Raw genomic sequence first — 25,853 nt, 5'->3', positions numbered from 1 at the left:
ACCTCACCAGCATCACCCACAACTCATGAATTAATTTTAGAGAAAAATGCCCCCTTCATTTCGCTTTTCAACATTAGGATTATCCTCCTCTGTTATTCGTGCAACATTTAGGACCACCATATGTGTGAGATCTATGGTTTAAGTAACATAAACCTAACTCAGAGTGCGAGTTGGTGCAATTGGCCATCCTTTCATTTGTGGGATGTGGGTGTCGCTGGCTGGCCAGCATTTATTACCCATCCCTAGTTGCCCTTGAGAAGGTGGTGGTGAACTGCCTTCTTGAATTGCTGCAGACCGCCTGCTGTGGTTTCACCCACAATGCCCTGAGAGAGAATTACAGGATTTTGACCCAGCGACAGAGAAAGAATGGTAATATATTTGCAAGTCAGGATAGTGAGTGACTTGGAAGGGATATTAGAAGTGGTGGTGTTCCCATATGTCTACACCCCTTGTCCTTTGAGATGAAGGTTATTGTGGTTTGGAAGATGCTGTTTGAGGATCTTTGGTGAATTTTCACTGAGACTGATGCTTGTCCCAGTCTTAGGTTGGGTCGGTCAATTTCTCAACGCTTTGCAGTTGGCTCTTTCCAAACCTGAATTTACTGTGCCTCATTTGTCTTTTAATGACCTTTTATGTAGTGAGCAAATAACTATGCAACTCTCAATTGTAAAGCTGAGTGAAGGCTAATTTGGTGCTGCTGATATTCTATGGACTCAAACTCCTGAACTTTCTGTTTAACCTTCACACTTAGCTTGAAAGATGCCCAATGACAAAGCAAGATTTCACTCTCTTATCGTCACTACTCGTCAGGTTAATGCTAACTAGTAGTTGAACATTAACAGATGTTTATCTGCTTTATGGTAATATGCAACCTTGCTATTTTCTTCAACACTTGTGGATATTTCCTGTGAACTATTCAATTAACCATATGTCCAGGTTGAAGGCTTTGAAAGAAATTAAAGTGTATGCTTTAATTTCAGAAAACGTGATAAAATCCAGTTTCCTCTTCAGTTTTGTGATTGGAATGTGTTGGGACAGTGCTCAAAGCTCACTGGAGGGTAAAAAATGGAGTTTAATGTATTCTTTGGCATTATCTTCACAGATTAACAGGTTTTTGTTTCCTGCGGAATGTTCAAATACCTCCGCAGGAGATTCACTCAAAACCTAACAGAGCATAATCGTCAGACAGCTCGTCTCGTCTCCAAGGATGGGAGGTGTAACATAGAATTCGGAAACGTCAAAGAGCATTCAAGGATTGGCTTCCTTGTGGATATTTGGACAACTGTCCTTGACCTCAAATGGAGATATCAGATGACTATCTTTATTTCAGCTTTCCTTGGAAGTTGGTTTCTCTTTGGATTGTTGTGGTATGCAGTTGCTTATATGCACAAGGACCTTCCTGAATTTTCACCCACTGACACCCATCTACCTTGTGTTCAAAACCTCAATGGGCTGACATCAGCTTTTCTCTTCTCACTGGAGACTCAGGTCACGATAGGTTATGGATTCAGATGTGTGACCGAACAGTGTGGAGAAGCCATCTTCCTCCTGGTGACTCAATCTATCCTTGGTGTCATTATTAATTCTTTCATGTGCGGTGCCATCCTGGCCAAGATCTCTCGACCAAAGAAACGTGCCAAAACTATAACCTTCAGCAAAACTGCTGTCATCAGCAAACGCGGGGGAAAGCTGTGTCTCCTGATCCGAGTAGCCAACCTCAGGAAAAGCCTTCTGATTAGCAGCCACATTTATGGAAAACTTCTGAAAACCACTGTGACCCTGGAGGGTGAGACCATTATCATGGATCAAGTCAACATTGACTTTATTGTTGATGCCGGAAATGAGAATTTATTCTTCATATCCCCTCTCACTATCTATCATATCATTGACAAGACCAGCCCCTTCTATGAAATGTCAGCTGAGACCATCAAGCAGCAAGACTTTGAGTTGGTGGTCTTCCTGGATGGCACCATAGAGGCCACCAGTGCCACCTGCCAGGTGAGAACCTCTTATATCCCAGATGAGGTCTTCTGGGGCTATAGGTTTGCCCCCATTGTCTCCAAATCGAAAGAAGGGAAATACAGAGTTGATTTCTCCAACTTTGGTAAGACAGTTCAGGTGGATACCCCACACTGTGCCCACTGCCTGCAGGCAGAGAGGGAGGCCAAACGCAATGAGAAGAAAGCATACGACAACCCTGTATTCCAACTCAATGAAGTCAATGAAACCAAAATGTAAACATTGATGTCATATCTCTGATGTGGATGGGCCACTTAAATCTCCAAGCTCCTATTAAAAGGAAAAATGCCATTTTTGTGGTGGACATTCACTCATACCAGGAGGAAGCTTTAGACAGCACCGAGCCAGGATTGGGGTGGGGCAGACAGTCTCAGTCCAGGAGTGACACAGGAAGAATAATGTTATGAACCAGACCAGACCAGAAGGTAGCTTAGATCCTAACTTTTTTCTTACTTTAAAGGTAAATATCGGGTGCTGTGTTCCAGGTGCAATTTGATTAGTCAAGCTACTTGACGTTGAGCAAAACACAGTTTACTCAAACACTATAATTAAAATGCTGCAAAAGAAAAAAGAACATAGAGTAACCTACATCTATTGGAAAACTTAACGGAATAATAGATACAGTAACTATTACTAATTAACTGTTCCAATATAGTAAGATCCCATAAACACACCCTTGGCATAAAGGCAGTCAGAAATCAAATCTTATCTCTCATGCAATCCAGCAGCTTAAGAAGACGACACCTAGCTTTTGGTTATAACCAAGAGGGGAAAAATAGCTTCCATTTCTTTAACAACCCAACAGCCATTACCAAAAACTCACTAAAAATCCTTTATCTATGAGAGCTTAACCACATTCACTCAGGCTGCTTCTATTGTTCTATCTTTTAAAAAACTTGCAAGGCCTCACAAGTTGTTTATCTTCACATAAACTGCTCGACACCTGTCCCCCCAATTTCTTTCTAAAAGAAACCAGAATAAATCACACCCTTCAAAGTTGCAGTAATGTCATTAAAAAAAAACGAAAGAACTGTGGCTGTTGTAAATCAAGAACAAAAAACAAAGTTGCTGGAAAAGCTCAGCAGGTCTGGCAGCACTGTGTAGGGAAAAACAGAGTTAATATTTTGGGTCCGGTGACCCTTCCTCAGAATGGGAATTGCAATATTGACATGCCTACGCCCACCTTAAAAAATACAAATCAACAATATACAAAGATGACATCATTTTTAAAAACATTTAGTCTTACTCTATTAGTACATTACAATGCACATACATTTCATTGACTCTAAGCCAGCAAATATTCACTCCTACTATCTACGTAAGTTTGTTTACTTCTGCCTCCATCTTTCTTCATCAAAGTCATGACAATGCATTAGCAATTACATTTTCTTGTCCTGCTATGTGTATAATTTTCAAATAGAATGGCTGCAGTAATAAACTCCATATCCAGAGTCTGGAATCTTTGTCCTTAAGGTTCCCCAAAAACTCTAATGGGTTTTGACTAGGAGATGCAATCGTCTCAGACATACAACGATAATATAAATGCTGCAACATTGCAACACCAGCACCAAACTCAAGGTTTCCATCTTAATCGTGGAATAATTCCATCAATGATTATTCAATTTTATAGAAGAATGGCTGCTTTATAGAAGAGTAGTCATTGGGTCTTTCTAGCTTCTTGTCATCTTCTTGCAAAAGTACAGCACCAACAGCCACATCACTTACATTAATGGGCACTTTGAATGGCTTTGTGTAATTAGGTGTTGGCTAACACTGGGGCAATGGTTAACACAGCTTTAATGCCTTCTGGCAGTCTGCCATCCACTGAAATTTTCCACACTTCTTCAGTAAGTCAGTCAGTGCAAAAACTACACTGCTAAAATTTGCTTATGAACTTCCAATAAAAGCACTCAATCTGAGGAACCGTAGTACTGTCTGTTTAGTTAATGGTATGGGAATCTCCAATGATCTTTGTTTTCACATCCCATGGGGCCATCTGTCCATGTCCAATAACATGGCCCAGGAGTGTGACTTCATCTTTTGTAAACTGACTCTAAGTCAGGTTTATCATCAAGCCTGCCTCCCTAAGTTATAGATGCTGCAAATGTGTGACTAAAAATCATGAGTTCGTCCATGTACACCACACAACTGGTTAGCCCAGAAATGACTTTGTTGGTTAGTCTTTGAAATGTGGCTGGCACATTTTTCTTACCAAATGTCGTTACTTTACAATGGTACAGTTTATTCAATGTTCCAGAAGCTGACATTTCCTTTGCTCTTGCAGATGAAGGTACCTGCCAGTATCCTTTGAGTAAGTTCAACATTGAAATATATGTTGCTTGTCTCATCTCCTCAATACAGTCTTCCAGGCATGATTTGGATTTTGTCCCTGCATTGATTTTGCAATATTCCACACATCATCACTGGGTACCATCTGATTTCGATACCACAATAGTGTGTGACTACTAGTCGCTGCAAGTCACTTTGATTATATTGTCTTTGGGCACACATTCAATCTCTCTTTGAATATGTACCATCTTTAGAAGGTTGAGTCTATAAGGATGTTTCTTAGTTTGAACAGCATTTCCTAATCTATACCATGCACAATTAGATTAGTGTTTCCCAGCATATTCCTACATATCTCCCCATGTGATTGCAATAACTCCTTCAGGTCATTTTAATTTTCCTCTGGAAGGTAACTAATAATTTATCCCAAATTTTAACAACTTCCTCATTGTCCAATTTACTTTAAAAAATGTCCAATCCAGAATCATCTGAAAGTGCTTCTTTACTCTGTGTTGTAACAAATAATATTTTTGTTTTCTTTCTCTGTCAAAGTATCCTTTGACCATATTCACATGGCACACTCTGTGAGACTTCTCTGTGGCATTCTAATCAAATAATTCTGCTCACTCAATTTCCTTTTGATTTGACAAGGCTCGCTAAACCTGCTTTTAAAGGTTCACCTACCACTGGAAATACCACTAACACTTTATCTCCATTAGCAAAAGTGTGAAATTTTGATTACTCGTCAGCTTCCTGTCTCACTACATGCTGTGCTACTTTTAAATGCTGCCTCGCTCTTACGAAGGGGAGGTTGGCACTTCTCTGGTAATTAAAACCGAAACACCCAGAGGGGCTTGCCTTGCCTCATAATGTATTAAAGGTGTGCTTAAACAAGAAAAATCCCTGATATTCACTATATAATCTAAAGTATCAATGTATTTATGTAACTCTAACAGTTAACAAATTAATAAAACTACTGACAAACTGAACAATTCTCCCTTAATTACTAATTATTCCCAAATAAAATGCAATTCTAATGGTATGCTGTTCCAATAGATACATATCCACTTGTATGAAAAAAAACTAATAAAATAAATGCTTAATTTCTTGAAATTACAGCCAGGATAAGTCTTTTGAAATTTTTTTGTTTGCCTTCCCAGCTGTCCTCCAAACAGGAACACCTTTCTCCAGTGAATTCTTGTGTTAGGAATATTAGCTAAGGGTGCTGAGGTACCTTTATTTGGATGGTGCTTACTCAAGGATCTTAGAGATTTCAGTGAGAGCCAGAGATTTTTTCTGATTTTAGAGATGAAGGCTGTTGAAAACTGTTCTCTTAACTGAAGGCAGTTTGCTTTCACACCAAGTTTCCAAAGGCCTCTTCTTTTATATTCTTAATGACCTATTAACTTCTGACAACAGAATTGGTCGAAGGTTATCAAAACTATCAAATATAAATTTAATTGGGCTTTGGTATCTAGTGCCTGGTTTAAATTAATTGGCTAAATTTAAAAACCTGCTGTTGTGGTAAAATTGCTGTATTGGTGCTAACAGTATAGCCCTTTGATACAATGCTTCAATTTCAAGGACTCTTTGTGCATCTGCTGGTGCCTGTAAACTTTTTGTTTAATCTCCAAGCCTAAAAAAACCCATATCTTTTAAAGGGACTGTGCATTCTTACCCTCTACCATTTTACAAACAAATTCTAATATACTTCCTTCTAATCCACAAGTATGAGAACCAGCTTGGCAACAGTAGCCAACCCACCTGCTCTATTTAATATTTCCAAAACTTGACATTTTGTCCAAATGTTTGTTCTCTGAACTCTCGCTCACCAATTTATCCTTCATTAATTTCAATGGTTTTCCATCTTCATGCCCAAAAACTGATTCTAATGGACTGAATTTGGTAGATTTGTTTGGTCCATCCCTAATTGCAGAAGGTACAAGTGTAATTCCTTTATCCCTATCCTCTGGATAGTCTTGACTATAAGCCCTCAACATGGCCTTTATTGTTCAATGTCACCATTCTTTGATTCTGGATGGTACACAGTGGAATTGAATTGTTTTATTCCTAAGCTACCCATAACTTCCTTGAATAATTTTGACATAAAATTTGACCCTTGTTCTGATTGTATCTCTGTGGGTGAAAAAATTGAGTAACTCTTCTGCTATTCTTTTATCCAAGATATTGTGCAAGGAATGGGCTCTGGAAATCCAGTGGACACATCCATTGTGGTCAACTAATACAGATTCCCACTTTATTTTTAGGTAGGGGTATGACATTACCAGTTACGACCCTTGTAAAATGTTTCTTAAATGTCGGAATGAGTATTGAAGGCATTGGTTTTATCACTGCCTGAGGTTTTCTAATTACCTGATATGTATGACATGACTGGCAAAATTTAACCATGTCCTCATGCAATCCAGGCTAATAAAAATGTTTTCGTATTTTGGCTTGAGTTTTCCTTATTCCCAAATGACCTCTGACTGATAATTCATGTGCTACCCGCAACACCTCCTTTCTATAATCCACCAGATACACAACTTGATGAACTTCTGCCCATTTCTCATCCACCTGAATATGTGATGGTCTGCATTTCCTCATCAAGATGTCATTTTTAATTTAGTAACATCCTGGGATATGCTTAGATTCTTTGTTGTGTATGTTTTTTTCATTTAACTGCTTTGGTTTTTCATCTTGCTGTTGTAATTCAGCTAATTTCTCTGAGCAAAACATATCCATTTAGTCCTTGAGGCGTAGAGCTGGATGAACACAGCAGGCCAAGCAATGCAGAGGAGCAGGAAGGCTGCTGTTTCTGGTCTAGACCCTTCTTCAGAAATGGGGGAGGGGAAGGGGATTCTGAAATAAGTGATCCACAGAGGTCTTTCCGGAAGGAGGAAGGTAACTTCTTCAAGGTAGGCATCCGTAGAAGAGGCTTTGCAGTGGGGCCAAAATTGCTACAGAGACAGTAGGAACTGCCAATGCTGGAGAATCTGAGCCAACAAGGTGGTAGAGCTGGATGAACACAGCAGGCCAAGCAGCATCAGGCTGCAAAGCCTCTTCTAAGGATGCCGAGAGAACTGAAATTCTCTATTGCTCCTACAAACATGTCACCACTTTTCAACAGACTTCCCAACCATACGTTATATCATTGAACACTTCTCAACACAAATTCCACGTGTTACTTTCATTTCTGACAATATTGAATTACAAATCTCCTCATCTCTCAGTATCAAAGATTGACATTCTCCCCATGAATGTAATTGTAATTTCTTTCTGTGCTCTTCCTGGCATATATGAGCCATAGCCCCACAAGCAAATAGTCCAAGAAGATCTGGCACTTCCTTCTTAACCAAACCCCCTGGCCAGGTTGTACAATTTGGTACAGGTTTTTAGCTTCCAATGGGCTTTTCTTTACCAATTCAAAAAAAGTATCCTATTTTCCTGTATTAGTGCTTTTCCTAAACCACCAACACTGACTTCTCGTGGCCTACTTCATTACAGTGAAAACACCTGAGCTTTCTTACTTCTCTTTCCCTTTCATGGTTTTCCTTCTTACCCTGCGATAACCTACCTTTACTATCTTCAACGAGATCTCCATTTCCCTTTCTACCGGAGGATCTCTCTTTGCCCCAATTCCCATCCCTCACATGTTGGAAGCTAAACTTTGATTTATGAACCAGTCATAACCATCTGCCATTTCCATTGCTAATCTTGCAGTGTTAACTCTCTGCTCTTCCACATGAGTTCTCATTACTTCAGGAAATGAACATTTGAGCTTCTCCAAAGAACATAAATGTTTGATCTATTTTCAATGTCCTTAGCCAACTATCAAAATTACTTTGATTCTTTCAACCTCAATGTATGTTTGACCAGGTACTCTTTTTAGATTCCTGAAACGTTGCCTGTAGGGTTCTGGTACTGGGTCATATACACAAAAGGTGGCATTTCTCACCTTCTCATATTCCCGAGGTACTGTGTCTGATAGCGACGCAAATACCTCACAAATTCTACCAACCAACTTTGTTTGAATCAACAAAACCCACATGATCACCAGCCATTTCATTTGTTTAGCCAATTTCTCAAATGAAATGAAAAATATTTCTACATTCTTCTCGTCAAACTTAAACAGTGCTTGGACATATTTAAACAGATCCCCACTGGGCCTTTAGTTACAATGGGCTTGACGTCCAAGACTACCCTCCTCACTAAGACTAACTTCTCCCTTCACCTCTGTCCTTTCAAGTCAACTTTCCTTTCTCATCACCAACTTCTGAAGTTCAGGCTTTCTTTTTCTGCTTTTCTTCTCTCTCTTTCTGCTTTCTTTCTTTCTATTTATCCCTTCTTCTCTGTCTTTCTTCTGTTAGGGTATTCCTCTACTTTTCTGTTTCCTCTGTTCTTAACGATAAGTCAAACTGTTTCATTTCCTTTTCTCTTTCTTTTTTGCTCTGCAGGTCTATTCTTTCCTTCTCTTTTGCCTCTAATTCAAGCTGCTTCATTTGCAATTGAATTTTAGCCATTTGAAAAGATTCTGATGGTATATTCAACAAGTGTCGAGTTATTGCTGCAATTACTTCCCCTTTTCACACGGACAATGGCCACACCAGCTCCAGCTGCACTGTGAATTTCCAAAGCTTTGCCTTGCTGACTTTCTGTAAAACTCTTGAAGTGACTTCTTCAACCCCAAAGAAACTCTTCATGATTGAAAGAGCCATTACTACACACACTGAATTCAACACCCGAAACAAACGACACCAACATTCATGACTCACTGCTTTTGTGTCCAATCATCCTCAATCAAACTTGGAATTAGAAATTTTGATCCTATTGATAGTCTGCAGATTGTTATGAACCAGACCTGACCCCCTCTCAATATATTAAGAAGGTAGTCTAGACCCTAACATTTTCTTATTTTAAAGGTAAATGTTGGGTGTTGTATTTCAGATGCAATTTTGATTGGTCAAACTACTTGATGTTAAGTAAAACATAATTTATTCAAACACTGTAGTTAAAACACAACAAAAGAAAGAACTTGGAATACTTGGAAGAACTTGGTTAACAATACCTCCCTTCTCTAGTATCTATAATGTTGTCAACAATATTGTGCCAATTTTCACTCCTCTGAACTTTTCTAATATTCTCCCTCAGATAGAAGCTGGCCTCTGTTACTTCTTCAGGAGTTCTCTCTGGGCAAGATTGGGTTTCTTTGCAGCCTTCATTTTGCATTCACTTTGTTGCCACAAACTGAAAGATTTCCCATCCTTTTAACAGTTCACAAGTTTTGCAGACTTATCAATCATTTCACTCTGCCATTCCATTCACATTTCTCACTTTGAAGACTTTTGCCCTGATTGTGTGTCTGAGCTTGGAGAAATGAGGCAAGGTTGTCTTGGTGGGGTATTGTTATTATCACAGTGATTGAAATGTTCACTTTTAATAACATGCACACTTAGGTATAATTGCAAAAAATATTTCACATTCGAAGTCACTGTTGCAATAAAATTAGAACACTTTTTAAATCGAGTGTTTTTAAAAAAAATCTAGCTGTCTGAATAGGGAAGACAAGGATGTCATATTATTTTTGAGATTATAACCTTTAATAAAAAAATGTTGCAATTCTGATATAGCTCTCCAAGATTCTTCTATTAAAAGATTCATCCTAGATTCATCTCTGAGTGAGTAATCGCATTCCCATGGGATATTAGTTGGAGATTATCTTTTAAAAATTCTGATAGGGTGTTGGTATTGCTGGCCAGGCCAAGCCAGTGGGCTTTTGCATGGTCACCTCAGATGGTAGTTGCAAGTTAACCACGTTGCTGTGGGTCTGGAGTCACAAATAGTTTAGACAAGGTAAGGATGGCAGACTTCCTTCCCTGAAGGACATTAGTGAACTAGGTGGGCTTTTATGATATTTGTTAATAGTTTCAGTCTTTCTCTGAAACTAGCTCTCTATTCCAGATTTTATTCACAAAATTTAAATTTCACCGTTTGCCATAGTGGGATTTTAACCTGTATCCCCAGAACTTCATCCCGAACCTTTGAATTATTCGCCCATTTATATGCTCATCTCCCCCATGAATGAACTATAGAGCCTGTGTCTCTCTTTGCTACTCATCATGAGGAATTGGTGAATTTGTTACTTTAGATTTGTTGGCCTTCTGCACTCTCACAAAGTATAATTGCTTGATGCTAATCTTGAGAATAATTGCCCACAAATATCTGTCATTCTCTGATTCAGGAATTTCTCTACATCATTTTAATTCTGTTGTTTAATCCAAATCAAGGAAGGTCTTCACATGCTGCAGTAGAAAAAACATTAGATTTCAGGGCCAGTGAGGGTGTTTATGAAGAAATCATTGCAAAGTTAGAGCAACCTTCCAACTCAATCATATTGGTATAAAATTTAGAGGGCTTTTAAATGACATTAACTGTTTTGGGCTGGATATTCTCATAAAACCTTAATTACAATCTCGCTGTATAGCATAACTTCTCATAGAATCCCTACAATGTGGAAGTGGGCCATTTGGCCCATTGAGTCCTTCAAAGGACATCACACTGAGACCCACCCTATTTACCCTGTCCCTCTAACTCTGCATTTCCTACGGGTCATCCACCTAGCCTGCAGACCATGGACAATTTTGCAAGGCCAATCCACCCAACCTGCACATCTTTGGACTGTGGAATGAAACCAGAGCACCCAGAGGAAACTCACTCATGCAGACATGGGGAGAATGCATAAACTCCACACAGTCACCTGAGGGTAGAATTGAAACCAGGTCCCTGGTGCTGTGAGGCCACAGCACTAACCATTGAGTCACTCTGTCTGTTCGGGAAGAGTATTGACTTCATTAGCAACTTTGGGATTTCTGCAAACTCTCTGCACCAATCCTAACAATCACATGCACATCCTCAACCTCTCTCTCCAACAGCATTGCATCACACTGGCTCAGGGCTGCACCACTCCGCAGTTCCACTTCATCCTCCGGCTCATTCTCCGTGCTAACAAGAAACTTTCTCATTTCCTTTCAGGCATCAAGGCCCTCAAGATGCAACAACTCAGAGATACCCATGGCCCTCTGGAACCTTCCTCTCCTCACCTTCCCACTGACTCCATCCCTTCCCCCAACCCCACCTCCTGTCGGGTAGTTACCATCCCGCCTAACCTTCCGCTTTCCAATGCTGAACACTCTGTACTCAGCACTGGCTCCCACAGCTACCTGGACTATACATCCTCACATCCCACTTCCTGTGAAGACTCCATCCCATTCCCTCAGTTCCTCCGTCTCCATCGCATATGTTCAGATGAGGCCAACTTTGACAAGGGAGCTTCTGGAATGTCCACCTTCTTCCTTAACCGAGGATTACCCAGCTCCATTGTCGACAGGGCCCTCAACCAGGTCCGACCCATCTCCTGCACTTCCGTCTTCACCACTTCTCTTCCATCCTGCAACAGCGATAGCGTTCCCCTTGTCCTCACGTACCATCCCACCTGCATCTGCACTAAGAAGGTTACCAGGCACCATTTCTGCCACCTCCAGCAAGATGCTACCACCAGACACATATTCCCTTCCCCACTCTTGTTCACCTTCCACAGGGACTGTATCCTCCAGGACAACTTGGACCATTCTTCCCTCATTCCCAATACCACAGCTCCCACCTCCGCCACAGCCCTACAACACATCCCCTGTAACCGGTGAAGGAGTAACACCTGTCCATTTACCTCCTCCATCCCCACTGTCCAAGGGCCAAAACACATCTTCCAGGTGTAGAGACACTTTACCTACACTTCCAAGAATCTAGTCTACTGCTTTCGCTGCTGACAATGTGGTGTCCTCTACATTGGGCAAACGAAGTGTAAACTGGGTGTCGCTTCACAGAACATCTACCCTTTACCCGCAAAAAAGACCCTGAGCTTCCTGTTGCCTGCCACTTCAACACTTCAACATTTCAACTCCTCCTCCCATTCCTCAGACGACATGTCCATCCTGGGCCTCCTGAAGTGCCACAACGATGCTACCCGAAGGTTGCAGGAACAGCAACTCATATTCCACTTGGGAACCCTGCATCCCAATGGTATCGATATGGATTTCACAAGCTTCAAAATCTCCCCTCCCCCCACTGCATCCCAAAACCAGCCCAGCTCATCCCCGCCTCCCTAATCTGTCCTTCCTCCCACCTAACCCCTCCACCGACACTAAGACCCACCCCTATTCCCCACCTATTAACCTCATCCCACCTCCCTGACCTGACCTATCCCCTCCCTAAGTCCCCACCTACACTTGCCTTTACTGGCTCCATGCCCGCCTCTTTGACCTGTCTGTCTCCTCTCCACCTACCTTCTCCATTATCCATCTTCTATCCGCCTCCCCCACTCTCCCTATTTAATTCAGAATCTCCTTCCCCTTCCCTATTTCTGAAGAAGGCTCGGGGCCTGAAACGTCAGCTTTCGTGTTCCTGCTTGACCTGCTGTGTTCATCCAGCTCCACACTTTGTTATCTCTCATCTACTGGTTTTCCTTTATCTACTGTACTGGTTACATCCTCAAAAACCTCCAGCTGCTTGTTTAAACATGATTTTCTTTTCATAAACTCATTTTGCCTTTACACATTGCCTTTGTTAATGCTTTTTAAGTGTTCTGTTATCATGCCTTTTATAATCAACCCTCGCTGTTTCCCACTGTTGACATGTGGCAAACTGGGCTGTAATTCTCGGTTTCTTTGCTCCCTCTATTGTTAAATAGTGGGATTACATTTATATTTGCATTGTTCCAGAATCTGGGGAATTTTGGAGATGACCATCCATTATTTCCAGGGTCACTTCCTTTAGTGCTATGGGATGCAGATTATCAGGGCCTGGGAATTTGTCAGTTTTTAGTCCTATTAATTTCTGTAACAACTTTTTTTTTGACAAATGCTGATTTTCTTTCCATTCCTCCCTCTCACTGCATCCTTGGAAACCTGACACATTTCAGGACATTCCTTCTGCCCTCTTCTGTGAAGACAGAACCAAGCTACATGTTTGAATGTCCTGCCATTTCTTTGTGCACCTTTAACTTCTCTGCAATTGTCTATAACTTCCCTGCTTTCTGACTGTAAAGCGCTGAAGCTGAAATAGTATGTTTACAGGAGGACTTGCCCACTTCAGGTAGATGGTCGCAGCAGAATGAAGGGGCACTTGGACTCATTGCGTTAGGGGCATTGCGCTGTTGGCCAATATCTCAGATATGGTAATGAACCAGTCACTGTAAATTTAATGAATTGCCACAACAATAAATTTGTCTTGGTGAATGATTGCTACCCCTGCAACGCCCATGATGCTGTTATTCAGGACCAGTCCTCAATATTGATTGCCATTGGATCACCAAAAAGAACAATAAAATAGTCCCTTGCAACACTCCTTCTGCACTCATGTACTAAAACTGACGTCTAGCTATCACGGGATGTGAGAGAGCCTGCAGTGAAAGATCTGGGAGCACACTCACACACTGAGGCAAAGTGCTGGGGAGCAGGCCCACATTCTGCACTGCCTACAGTCATTGTGGGGTACTTCAGCTGTACACGCCTCAGACGGTCTCTGTGTTTGTCCTGCGGCGCTGTGGGACTACCAGTTGATGGGAGCATCGAAAACAACGTGAGGATAGTTGGAACAGCTGGGCAAAAGTGGTTACAAGAGCAAATCCTTGTCCTTTTTAGGCACGGAGATTAAACTGACAAAAACACTGGTACATCAGTGACCTCTCCTCAATGCAGCCATGACCTCTCTCCAGTACAGCTGTGACCTCTCCCCAAGACAGCTGTGACCTCTCCTCAATACAGCCATGACCTCTCCCCAATATATTAGTGACCTCTGCCCAAGACAGCCACGACCTCTGCCCAAGACAGATGTGACCTCTCGCTAATACAGCAGTGACCTTACCCCAATACATCAGTGACCTCTCCCCAATACAGCTGTGACCTCTCTACGATACAGCCATGACCACTCCCCAATACAGCTGTGGCATCTCCCCGATAGAGCCGTCATCTCTCCCCGATACATCAGTGACCTCACCCCAATGCATCAGTGACCTCTCCCCTATACAGCAGTGACCTGTCCCCAAGAGATCTGTGACCTCTCCCCGATACAGATGTGACCTTTCCCCGATACAGCCATGACGTCTCCCCAATACAGCTGAGACCTCTCCGCAATACAGCTGCGACCTCTCCCCAATGCAGCTGTGATCTCTCCCCAATACAGTTGTGACCTCTCCCTAATGCAGCCATGACCTCTCCCCAATACAGTTGTGACCTCTCCCTGATACAGCTGTGACCTCTCCCTGATACAGATGTGACCTTTCCCCGATACAGCCATGACCTCTCCCCAATACAGCTGAGACCTCTCCCCAATACAGCTGTGACCTCTCCCCAATGCGGCTGTGATCCCTCACCAATACAGTTGTGACCTCTCCCAAATACAGACGTGACCTCACCCCAATAAATTAATGACCTCTCCCCAATACAACAGTGACCTCTCCCCAAGAGAGCTGTGACCTCTCCACGATACAGCTGTGACCCCTCCCTGATGCAGCTGTGATCTCTACTTGATACAGCTGTGGTCTCTCCCCAATACAGCTATGACCTCTCTTCCATACAGCTGTGACCTCTCCCCAAGTCAGCTGTGACCTCTCTTCCATACAGCTGTGACCTTGACCCAATACAGCTGTGACCTCACCCTGATACAGCTGTGATCACTCCCTGATACAGCCATGAACTCTCCCTGATACAGCTGTGACCTCTCCCTGATACAGCAGTGACCTCATTGGTGAAGTGAAGATACCTCAGGCATTGGCCTGTATGAAAGCTGAAGTTGTCTCGGTTCTGTTCTCTTGTCACCTGTATCTGAACACCAGCTGGCCATTCAACCCCTTGATACTTTTGTCCCCTGACCTGAGTTCCTGCTTGTAACTCCTTCCAGCTAGCACAGCTCTAACTCTCTTCCCAAATTGCACTAGTCCCTGCATCAGAGTTTGTAAAAGAGCCTCTGCTTCCACAGCTCCTTAGGGTGAGACCCAGGGTCTACTTGCCTGGATTTGGCATCTACTTCCTGATATCACCAATCAGTGGCCCATCTTCCCTTGTCTTCAGTTACCTTTTCTTTCTCTTTCCTTTCTTTTTACTCTGACTTTCTCACTTTATACCTCTCTCTTATAGCTTTCTCCATCTTGTTTTTTTATTTTGAAACACTTCAATTAATGTCCTCCCAGGAAAATGCAACTCTACTCGATGTAGCCCAATGGCTACATGTTGTAATTCTGGTGAATTTCCATTGCACCACCCCCAAAGCAAAGCTTTATTTCCTGAAGTCTGGTGCCCAGAAATCAGTGGCAGTCAGCACTTCAGATAAGCTTTAAGCTGACTTTATGTAATGGTTAACACAAATGTGCAATAATCTGATTAACTCCATTTCCACAGATTCTGCCAGACCTACAGAGGATTTCTGGAGTTCTCTGCTTTCATTGCAGCATGAAGCTTGTTTATGGAGTTCACAGGTCAGTTGCAAAATGTTGGAAATATGTACAGAAAAGTCAGCTAGCAGCCTCTAAGGATAAACCAGTGATGGACCTCTCTGGAAGATTCCAGACCTTGAAACAGAGCTGCTGTAGAATCTCTGCTTAGTCTTAGTACTTTGATTCCCAGGTTCAATTCTCAGCTTTGATTCCCAACTCTGCTTACTCCAGGGGAGTTTGTCACAATCCCACAAAAGAGCCTTACAGCTGTGCAAGTCCCTTATTTCAATGAGGTTTTCAAACATCTCCAGCATTGGGCCCAGTTGCTTCTGAAGCTGACTGATCTTGTATGCCCATGGAAGTGCCATTGGTATACACCAGCTCTTTGAGATTTAGCTACAGCATATCTCACATGCTTGGAGAATGCCCACATCAACATGGGCATGTCTCTGAGCTGTGGGCAAAGCTGTTTCACAATCCTCTGCCAGGTCACTCGCAGCGTGTTGATGTTTGTTGATCAGGAACTCCCAATGTCAGCCTTTTGCTATCCTAATCATGGGATTGAGTTGGACAGAGACTCTGACCTTTCTAGACTTGACAGAGAATTCCCAGAACTGGGACATATTCAGTATTCCCACCTCCCTCTTCAGTAATCCCAGTGCTACAGGGGATCAGAGTTCAGAGTAATTCCCAGAAAAGTCAGGCCAGCGAGTAGAGGATCATTAGATTAGATTACATTCCCTACAGTGTGGAAACAGGGCCTTCAGCCCAACAAGTCCACACCGCCCCTTGGAGCATCCCACCCAGACCCATCCCCCATAACCCACAATCCCCTGAACACTACGGGCAATTTAGCATGGCTGATCCACCTAGTCTGCACATCTTTGGACTGTGGGAGGAAACCGGAGCACCAGGAGGAAACCCACGCAAACTCGGGGAGAACGTGCAAACTCCACACAGACAGTCGCCCGAGGCTGGAATCGAACTTGGATCCTTGGTGCTGTGAGGCTGCAGTGCTAACCACTGAGCCACCGTGCCGCCCCAAAGATGTGTGTGGGCTGCGTTACTGAATCCTTGAGGTGATATCAGGCCTAGGACACAACTGGTTGCTTCCTGGAAACATTGAACCAGTGAGAGGGTTTTCCAAAGGGAGATTTCCAGAAGGAGGGAGATTACAGGGTGAGGGAGATTCCAGGAAGAGGGAGATTCCATTAGGAAACAACCCCACAGATTCAAAAAGTTGATAAAACAGAGAAGAGGAAGTGCCTGCAATAATGGGACAAGAAGGTTCACCATCCATTCTCAGGGAGTTTGATTTGATTTTTTTTCTGTCAGTTGGACTGAGGTTTCAGTGAAAAATGTTGTTCTTCTGCAGGCAGATGTTCCTGTCAAATCTGGTATTTAGCACGTACCTCGTTTCCCTTTGAAAAGAAAAACACCTGCATTTATATTTCATTAGCTCAGCATCTCCCAAATCACTTCACATCAAATTCATAATTTGAAATGCAGTTGCAGCTGTAATGTATGAAATGCAAGTGACAAGTTTATGCCACAGCACATTCTCCTAAGCGGCAGTGAGCAACTGATCAGCATCGCACTGGGCCTTACCATTGGAGCACTCACCACATCTATCCTGATGCACAATGAGGCAGAATTAACGATGTCAGAGCGAAAGATCCACTTGGAAACAGCGACCATTACATGGTAGCATTTACAATTTGGAGTCAGAAACAACTGCAAAGCTTAAGTAAGGGCAATTGTCAAGAGATAAGAGCAGAAAGAGCTGGAGTGAACTGGGGAAAGAGTTTAACAGCAAAGACCGATGAGGAACAGTTTTTCACAAGAAATATACATTGCATTGGGAAAGGATTCCAGGCAGAGAACAATCCAACCACAGTTAACCAGGGAAGTAATGGATAGTATCAGATTAAAAGAAAAAAGAAACACGCAATATTGCAAAGTTTGGTGGTAAGCCTAAAGGTTGGTAAAGTTGTAAAAACCAACAAAGGATGGCCAAAAACAAAAATAAGTAGAGAGAAACCTTAAGGATAAACTTGTTAATAACATCAAGATGGACAGCTAGAGCTTCTTTAAATACATAAAAAGGAAATGGATAAGTCCCCGGACCAGCTAGGATGCATCCCAGAATAGCCAAGGAATTACTGTGGAGATAATGATATTCTCACTGGGCTGTGGCCTATGAAGACATTACAAATGTGGTGGACAACGGGGACCCAGTAGACATGGCGTAACTGGATTTCCAAAAGGCATTCAACAAGGCTTAAGGCTCCCGCATAAGATAAGGTACATGGAGCTACAGGCAATGTATTGGCATGAATCGAGGATTGGTTAACAGTGCCTCATGGGAGGCTGCTGAGCAAGGTGAGGGCCCGCAGGGTTCAGTGTTGGGGCCGCAGCTGTTCACTTTATACATTAATGATCTGGATGAAGAGACTGGGGGAACTCTGGTGAAGTTTGCCAATGATACGAAGTTAGGTGGACAGGCAGGTAGTACTGAGGAGGTGGGGAAACTGCAGAAAGATTTAGACAGTTTAGGAGAGTGGTCCAGGAGATGGCTGATGAAATTCATTGTGAGTAAATGTGAGGTTTTACACTTTGGGAAAAAGAATACAGGCATGGACTATTTTCTAAATGGTGAGAAAATTCGCAAATCAGAAGTGCAAAGGGATCTGGGAGTGTTGGTCCAGGATTCTCTAAAGGTTAACTTGCAGGTAGAGTCCGTAATTAAGAAAGCGAATGTAATGTTGTCGTTTATCTCAAGAGGGTTGGAATATAAAAGCAGTGATGTGCTTCTGAGGCTTTATAAGGCTCTAGTTAGGCCCCATTTAGAATACTGTGTCCAATTTTGGGCCCCGCACCTCAGGAAGGACATACTGGCCCTGGAGCGTGCCCAGCAGAGATTCACACGGATGATCCCTGGAATGGTAGGTTTAACGTATGATGAACAGCTAAGAATCCTGGGATTGTACTCATTACAGTTTAGAAGGTTGAGGGGAGACCTAATAGAAACTTACAAGATAATGTATGATTTAGAAGGGGTGGACACTGGGAAATTGTTTCCGTTAGGTGGGGAGACTAGGACCCGTGGGCGCAGCCTTAAAATTAGAGGGGGTAAATTTAAAACTGAAATGAGACGACATTTCTTCAGCCAGAGAGTGGTGGGCTTGTGGAATTCATTGCCGCAGAGTGCAGTGGAGGCTAGGACGTTGGATGCCTTCAAGGCAGAGATCGACGAATTCTTGATCTTAGTAGGAATCAAGGGCTACGGGGAGAGTGCAGTGGAGTTGAAATGCCCATCAGCCATGATTTAAATGGTGGAGTGGACTTGATGGGCCGAATGGCCTTACTTCCACTCCTATGTCTTATGGTCTTAAAAGGGAGCAAAGAGTGGGGATAAATGAGTGCTTTTCTGGTTGACAAACAGTGACTAGTGGGGTACCTTGGGGATCAGTGCTGGGACTGCAATTGTTTACAATTTACAAGGATGGTTTGGAGTTGGGGAACACATGTAATGTGTCAAAGTTTGCCGATGGCATGAAGATGAGTGACAGAGTAAAGCGTGTAGAGGACACTGAAAGTTTGCAGAGGGATATAGATGGTGAGTAAAGAAAGCTCTGGCAGATGGAATTCAATACTGATAAGTGTGAAGTCATCCATTTTGGTGGGAATAACAGTAAAAGAGACTATCACTTGAATGGTAAAAAAATTGCAGCGCACTTCTTTTCAGAGGGATCTGGGTGTCCTTATGCATGAATCACAGAAGGTTAGTTTGCAGGTCCAACAGGCAATTAAGGCAGCAAATGGAATTTTGACCTTCATTGCTAGAGGGATGGAGTTCAAAAGCATGGAGGTTATGTTGCAGCTGTATAGGGTGCAGGGGAGGCCACTTCTGGAGTACTGTGTGCAGTTTTGGTCTCCTTACTTGAGAAAGGATGTATTGGCACTGGAAGGGGGTGCAGAGGAGATTCACTAGGTTGATCCAGAGCTTAGAGGGTTGGTTTATGAGGAAAGATTGAATAGACTGAAACTTTGCTCATTGGGATATAGAAGAATGAGGGGGATCTTAAAAGAAACATGAAATTATGAAGGGAAAAGATAAGACTGAAGCAAGGGGGTTGTTTCCATTGTTACGTGAAACTAGAACTTGGGGGCATGGCTATAAATTAGGGGGATCAGATTTAGAACTGAATGGAGAAGGAACTTCTTCACCCCAAGGGCTGTGAACCTGTGGAATTCCCTGCCGAGTGAAGTAGTTGAGGTTTCCTCATTGAATGTTTTTAAAGCTAAGATAGATTATTTTTTGAACAGTCAAGGAATTAAGGAGTATAGTGAGAGGGTGGGTATGTGGAACTGAGATTAGATTCCCTACAGTGTGGAAACAGGTCCTTTGGCCCAACAAGTCCACACCACCCTTTGGAGCATCCCACCCAGACCCATCCCCCTATAACCCACACACCCCTGAACTCTACAGGCAATTTAGCATGGCCAATCCACCTAGCCTGCACATCCTTGGACTGTGGGAGAAAACCCATACAGACACGGGGAGAGATAATGGGAACTGCAGATGCTGGAGAATCCAAGATAACCAAGTGTGGAGCTGGATGAACACAGCATGAAGGGTCTAGGCCCAAAACGTCAGCTTTTGTGCTCCTGAGATGCTGCTTGGCCTGCTGTGTTCATCCAGCTCCACACTTTGTTATCTCAGACACGGGGAGAATGTGCAAACTCCGCACAGACAGTTACTTGAGGCTGGAATCGAACCCAGGTCCCTGGTGCTGTGAGGCTGCGGTGCTAACCACTGAGCCACCGTGCCGCCCAAGGCTGTGAAAAGATCAGCTATGATTTTATTGAATGGTGGAGCAGGCTCAAAGGGCCTACTCCTGCTCGTGGCTCTCATGGTCTTATCTTCTTATTAATCTAGAGACCCAGGTAATGTCCCGGGGACTTGGGTTCGAATCCTGCTACGGCAGACGGTGGTATTTGAATTCAATTTTTAAAAAAATTCTGGGTGTTAGGCGTCAACCATAAAGTAATCATTGATTATTAGGAAAAACCCATTTGGTTCATAATGTTCTTTAGGGAAGGAGATAGCCATCCTTATGTGGTCTGGCCCTCATGTGACTTTAGGCCGAAAGCAATGTGGTTGACTCTTAAGTGCCCTCTATGTAGCACTGGCCTAGCCAGGGATAACCTCATCCTATGAATGAAGCAAAAAACTGCAAAGACAGTGGATGCACTGGCAGTAATGTTCCAGGATTTTTTAGATTCTGGAAAACAAATGAGTATTGGCAAACTGGCAATTAATTTAATTAAAATGGGTGGATACAAGAAACAAATGATTTTGTCCAGTTAGCTTAGCATCTATAATTGGGAAAATGTTATCATCTATTATAAACAATGCAGCAGCATGAATTAAAAAGTAGAAATCATGCTGGGCAAATCTAGTGGAATAGTTTGGAGAGTTAATGAGTAGGAAAGATAAAAGTGAACTTAAAGATTTTGATGATAATAAAATGTGAGGCTGGATGAACACAGCAGGCCAAGATTTTGATATTCAAAATGCTATCAATAAGGGGCCACGTGTTAGGCTACTTAATAAAATAAGAGGCATTGCATTGAGGGTAGTATATTACCATGAACAGGGAGGATTGGCTAACTAATAGCATGCATAGAGGGGGCATTTTCAGAATGGTACCCGGGGAACTAGTGGAAACAGTCCAGCTTGGCCTGCTGTGTTCATCCAGCTGTACACCTTGTTAACTCAGATTGTTAGGGAATTTGACAGGGGGGTGTCACCTTGTGACCTCTGATCAGAGTGCATAACCTCAGAATAGGAGGGTCACCTATTAAAGATAGAGATGAGGAAAACAATGTATCTGTGAAATCCTTTAGCACAGGAGGCTGTAGATGTTGAGTATTTTTGTATATTCAGGGCTGAAATGGATAGATTTTAATCAGTAAGGTAATCAAGAGTTTGAGGGGAAGGACAAGAAAGTCGAATTGAGGACTATCAGATCAACTATCGTTGAATGTTGTATCAGAGTCAATGGGCTGAATGGCTCCTGCATCCTAGGTTTTATGAACGCACGTTCATCTAATGATAACATGTCTGAAGTTAAAATCTTTTAACTTTCAAACAGCTGACAGTTAACATTAAATCAATTTAAAAGGAGTTTTCAGATAATTGTCTTGCTAAAACTAAAATACAGAATCAGTGTTTTAAAAATACTGAATGTATTGGTTAAATAATTCACTTCTGATCTGCTTTCTAAAATGTTATCGTTGACACTGGACATATGGACGTACATGGAATAGTGTAGGTTAGATGGGCTTGAGATCAGTATGACAGGTCGGCACAACATCGAGGGCCGAAGGGCCTGTACTGCGCTGTAATGTGCTATGTTCGAAACACTGGAAAATATAAACCACTGGGGCAATGAAAACGCTGAAGTTGTTCACACATGACCACCTGGGGGCGACATTGTACTGCAAATGCTCATAGACTGAGCCTCGTGTGGGAGCACAGCTGCAACTTGTGAGCCAAGCGTCCCGGTCTCAGGTTCTGAGGGTTCAAATTGCAGATGGTGACATTCAACTTAATAAAACCTGAAATTGAACAAGCTAAACTAAGCCATTTGAGATGTAAGTAACCAGACACTAATACACACACATGCTCACTAACGCACCCTCATCAACTAACACTCAGATGCTGACACACAGTCACCAAGTGAAAAATACCCAAATAAAAGTAAAATGTTGTGGAAAATAAACCCAGATGCTGGAAATCTGAAGCAAAAATTGCTGGAAAATCTCAGCAAGTCAACTAGTATCTGTGGAGAGAGAAACAAAGTTAATATTTCATGTCTCATGATTCTTCTTCTAAACTGAGGGAAAAAGTTTTTCTGCTTTTGGAGGGGGAGGAAAAGTGAGTGGAACAGGTAAGCAAGGGTTCCCTGATAAAAGACAAGGGAAGTGCTATTGGCCCTGAAGGAGAAATTGAGGTGTGAAATAGGTGTTAATGTGAAGCGTGCAGAGGAGAGAAGTAGTTCAGCTCTGGTGAAATCAAAAGCTCCAAGATACAAACAAGACATGGGCAAGGTTGTACATTCAAATTGGTAGATGATGCCCATGTGGAACTCAATGTCAAACCCTGAAGACTGTAAAGTGCTAAATCAGAAAAGGATGTGCTGTTCCTCCAGCTTTAATTTTTCAGCAATCAATCAATACTATCGCAGTACATCCAACCCCAAATCTAAATATTGTCTGGTTGCCTCATTTTCAAATGTTTTTGAATGTTCAGATTTTCCTAAATCATGGTTCCCTTCCTCATCCAACCTTTCAGTTACATCCTCAAAAACTCTAAAGGATTTAAACAATGTAGATTAAATGTAGGGCTAGGTGATGGTGGTCGGGGAGATGATAAGCAAGTTTGTAGATGACACAAAGTTTGGCCGTGCAGCTAAGAGTGAGGAGGAAAGGTTTAGCATACAGGAAGGTGTAGACAGGTTGGTCAGGTGGGCAGATCAGCAGCAGATGGGATTTATTAAATGTGAGGTGATACACTTTAGATGAAGTAACAGACAAGGGAGCAGTCAATGAATCAGAGATAATGGGAACTGCAGATGCTGGAGATTCCAAGATAATAAAATGTGAGGCTGGATGAACACAGCAGGCCAAGCAGCATCTCAGGAGCACAAAAGCTGACGTTTCGGGCCTGGACCCTTCATCAGAGAGGGGGATGGGGGGAGGGAACTGGAATAAATAGGGAGAGAGGGGGAGGCGGACCGAAGATGGAGAGTAAAGAAGATAGGTGGAGAGGGTGTAGGTGGGGAGGTAGGGAGGGGATAGGTCAGTCCAGGGAAGACGGACAGGTCAAGGAGGTGGGATGAGGTTAGTAGGTAGCTGGGGGTGCGGCTTGGGGTGGGAGGAAGGGATGGGTGAGAGGAAGAACCGGTTAGGGAGGCAGAGACAGGTTGGACTGGTTTTGGGATGCAGTGGGTGGGGGGGAAGAGCTGGGCTGGTTGTGTGGTGCAGTGGGGGGAGGGGATGAACTGGGCTGGTTTAGGGATGCAGTGGGGGAAGGGGAGATTTTGAAACTGGTGAAGTCCACATTGATACCATATGGCTGCAGGGTTCCCAGGCAGAATATGAGTTGCTGTTCCTGCAACCTTCGGGTGGCATCATTGTGGCAGTGCAGGAGGCCCATGATGGACATGTCATCAAGAGAATGGGAGGGGGAGTGGAAATGGTTTGCGACTGGGAGGTGCAGTTGTTTGTTGCGAACTGAGCGGAGGTGTTCTGCAAAGCGGTCCCCAAGCCTCCGCTTGGTTTCCCCAATGTAGAGAAAGCCGCACCGGGTACAGTGGATGCAGTATATCACATTGGCAGATGTGCAGGTGAACCTCTGCTTAATGTGGAATGTCATCTTGGGGAAACCAGCCCAGTTCATCCCCTCCCCCCACTGCACCACACAACCAGCCCAGCTCTTCCCCCCCACCCACTGCATCCCAAAACCAGTCCAACCTGTCTCTGCCTCCCTAACCGGTTCTTCCTCTCACCCATCCCTTCCTCCCACCCCAAGCCGCACCCCCAGCTACCTACTAACCTCATCCCACCTCCTTGACCTGTCCGTCTTCCCTGGACTGACCTATCCCCTCCCTACCTCCCCACCTACACCCTCTCCACCTATCTTCTTTACTCTCCATCTTCGGTCCGCCTCCCCCTCTCTCCCTATTTATTCCAGTTCCCTCCCCCCATCCCCCTCTCTGATGAAGGGTCCAGGCCCGAAACGTCAGCTTTTGTGCTCCTGAGATGCTGCTTGGCCTGCTGTGTTCATCCAGCCTCACATTTTATTATCTAGCAGTCAATGAATGGCAGGATACCAGGAAGCAGAGAGGGACAGAGAGATCTTGGGATTGTTATCCACAAATCCCTGAAGGCATCAGGATGGGTTAAGAGGGCAGTGAAGAAGGCATGCATCCCAAAACCAGCCCAGCCTGTCTCTGCTTCCCTAACCTGTTCTTTCTCTCACCCATCCCTTCCTCCCACCCCTAGCCGCACCTCCATTTCCTACCTACCACCTCATCCCGCCTCCTTGACCTGTCCGTCTTCCCTGGACTGACCTATCCCCTCCCTACCTCCCCACCTACACTCTCTCCACCTATCTTCTTGTCTCTCCATCTTCGGTCCGCCTCCCCCTCTCTCCCTATTTATTCCAGTTCCCTCTCCCCATCCCTCTCTCTGATGAAGGGTCTAGGCCTGAAACGTCAGCTTTTGTGCTCCTGAGATGCTGCTTGGCCTGCTGTGTTCATCCAGCTCCACACTTTGTTATCTTGGATTCTCCAGCATCTGCAGTTCCCATTATCAGTGAAGAAGGTATATTGCCTTTATCTGTCGAGGCAGGGAATTTAGGAGGACAGAGGTTATGTTGGGGCCGTGTAGGATTGTAATTAGGCCACAGCTGGAGTACTGTGTACAGCTCTAGTTACCACACTTTTAGATTGAGGGGCTGAAGGGGAGATTTACCAGGATGTTGCCTGGGATGGAGCCTTTCAGCGATGAAGCGAGGCTGGATAAGTTTGTTTTCCTGTGTTTTCATCAGAGCTGAGAAGGCTGAGAGGGGTCCTGATTACGAGGGGCATTACCAGGGTGGACAGAAAGCATCCATTCCCTCCAGTTGAAGTGTCAGCAAGGCGAGCACACTTTGAAGGTGAAAACCTGGGTGTTTAGAATGGATTTTGGGGAAATATTTTACAACCATAGGGCTGTTGGAATCTGGAGTCCACTCCCTGGGAGTGTTGTTGAAGTGAAAACTTCGTAACTTTGAAAAATACTTGGATGTACACTTGCAGTGTCATAATGTTCAAGGCCACGGGCCAAGTGAGGTGAACTAGGACCCGGGTAGACTTAATAGTACAGACTTCGTGGGCTGAAGATTCCCTTCAGTACTGTATAATTGTGTGATTCTCTGAATTATCAAACATGATTTCTGCTTCATATCCTGTATTGACTCTGCCTCATTATACTATGATTTTCTAAGTGTTCC

At 43.4% G+C, this 25,853-nt stretch overlaps 1 protein-coding gene across 5 annotated transcripts in view; it reads left to right on the top strand.

Annotated features, from left to right (window-relative positions):
* The window catches only part of LOC125467066 (ATP-sensitive inward rectifier potassium channel 1), a 100,395-nt gene that overhangs the window by 62,893 nt on the left and 11,649 nt on the right, over window positions 1-25,853 (top strand). For 3 of the 5 annotated variants that reach the window (XM_048562441.2, XM_048562442.2, XM_048562444.2), the window contains one exon: window positions 1,103-6,985. In XM_048562441.2, coding sequence (XP_048418398.1) covers window positions 1,129-2,238 — 1,110 coding nt within the window. In that variant the 5' untranslated portion in view covers window positions 1,103-1,128 and the 3' untranslated portion in view covers window positions 2,239-6,985. Of the gene's footprint in view, window positions 1-1,102; window positions 6,986-15,752; window positions 15,830-25,853 lie in introns of those variants that run through there. The other 2 variants (XM_059639017.1, XM_059639016.1) reach the window with 2 other exon arrangements.

Source organism: Stegostoma tigrinum, chromosome 32 (genome assembly GCF_030684315.1).
Source record: "Stegostoma tigrinum isolate sSteTig4 chromosome 32, sSteTig4.hap1, whole genome shotgun sequence".
Taxonomy (NCBI): domain Eukaryota; kingdom Metazoa; phylum Chordata; class Chondrichthyes; order Orectolobiformes; family Stegostomatidae; genus Stegostoma; species Stegostoma tigrinum.
This window is presented reverse-complemented; position numbering and strand designations above follow the sequence as displayed.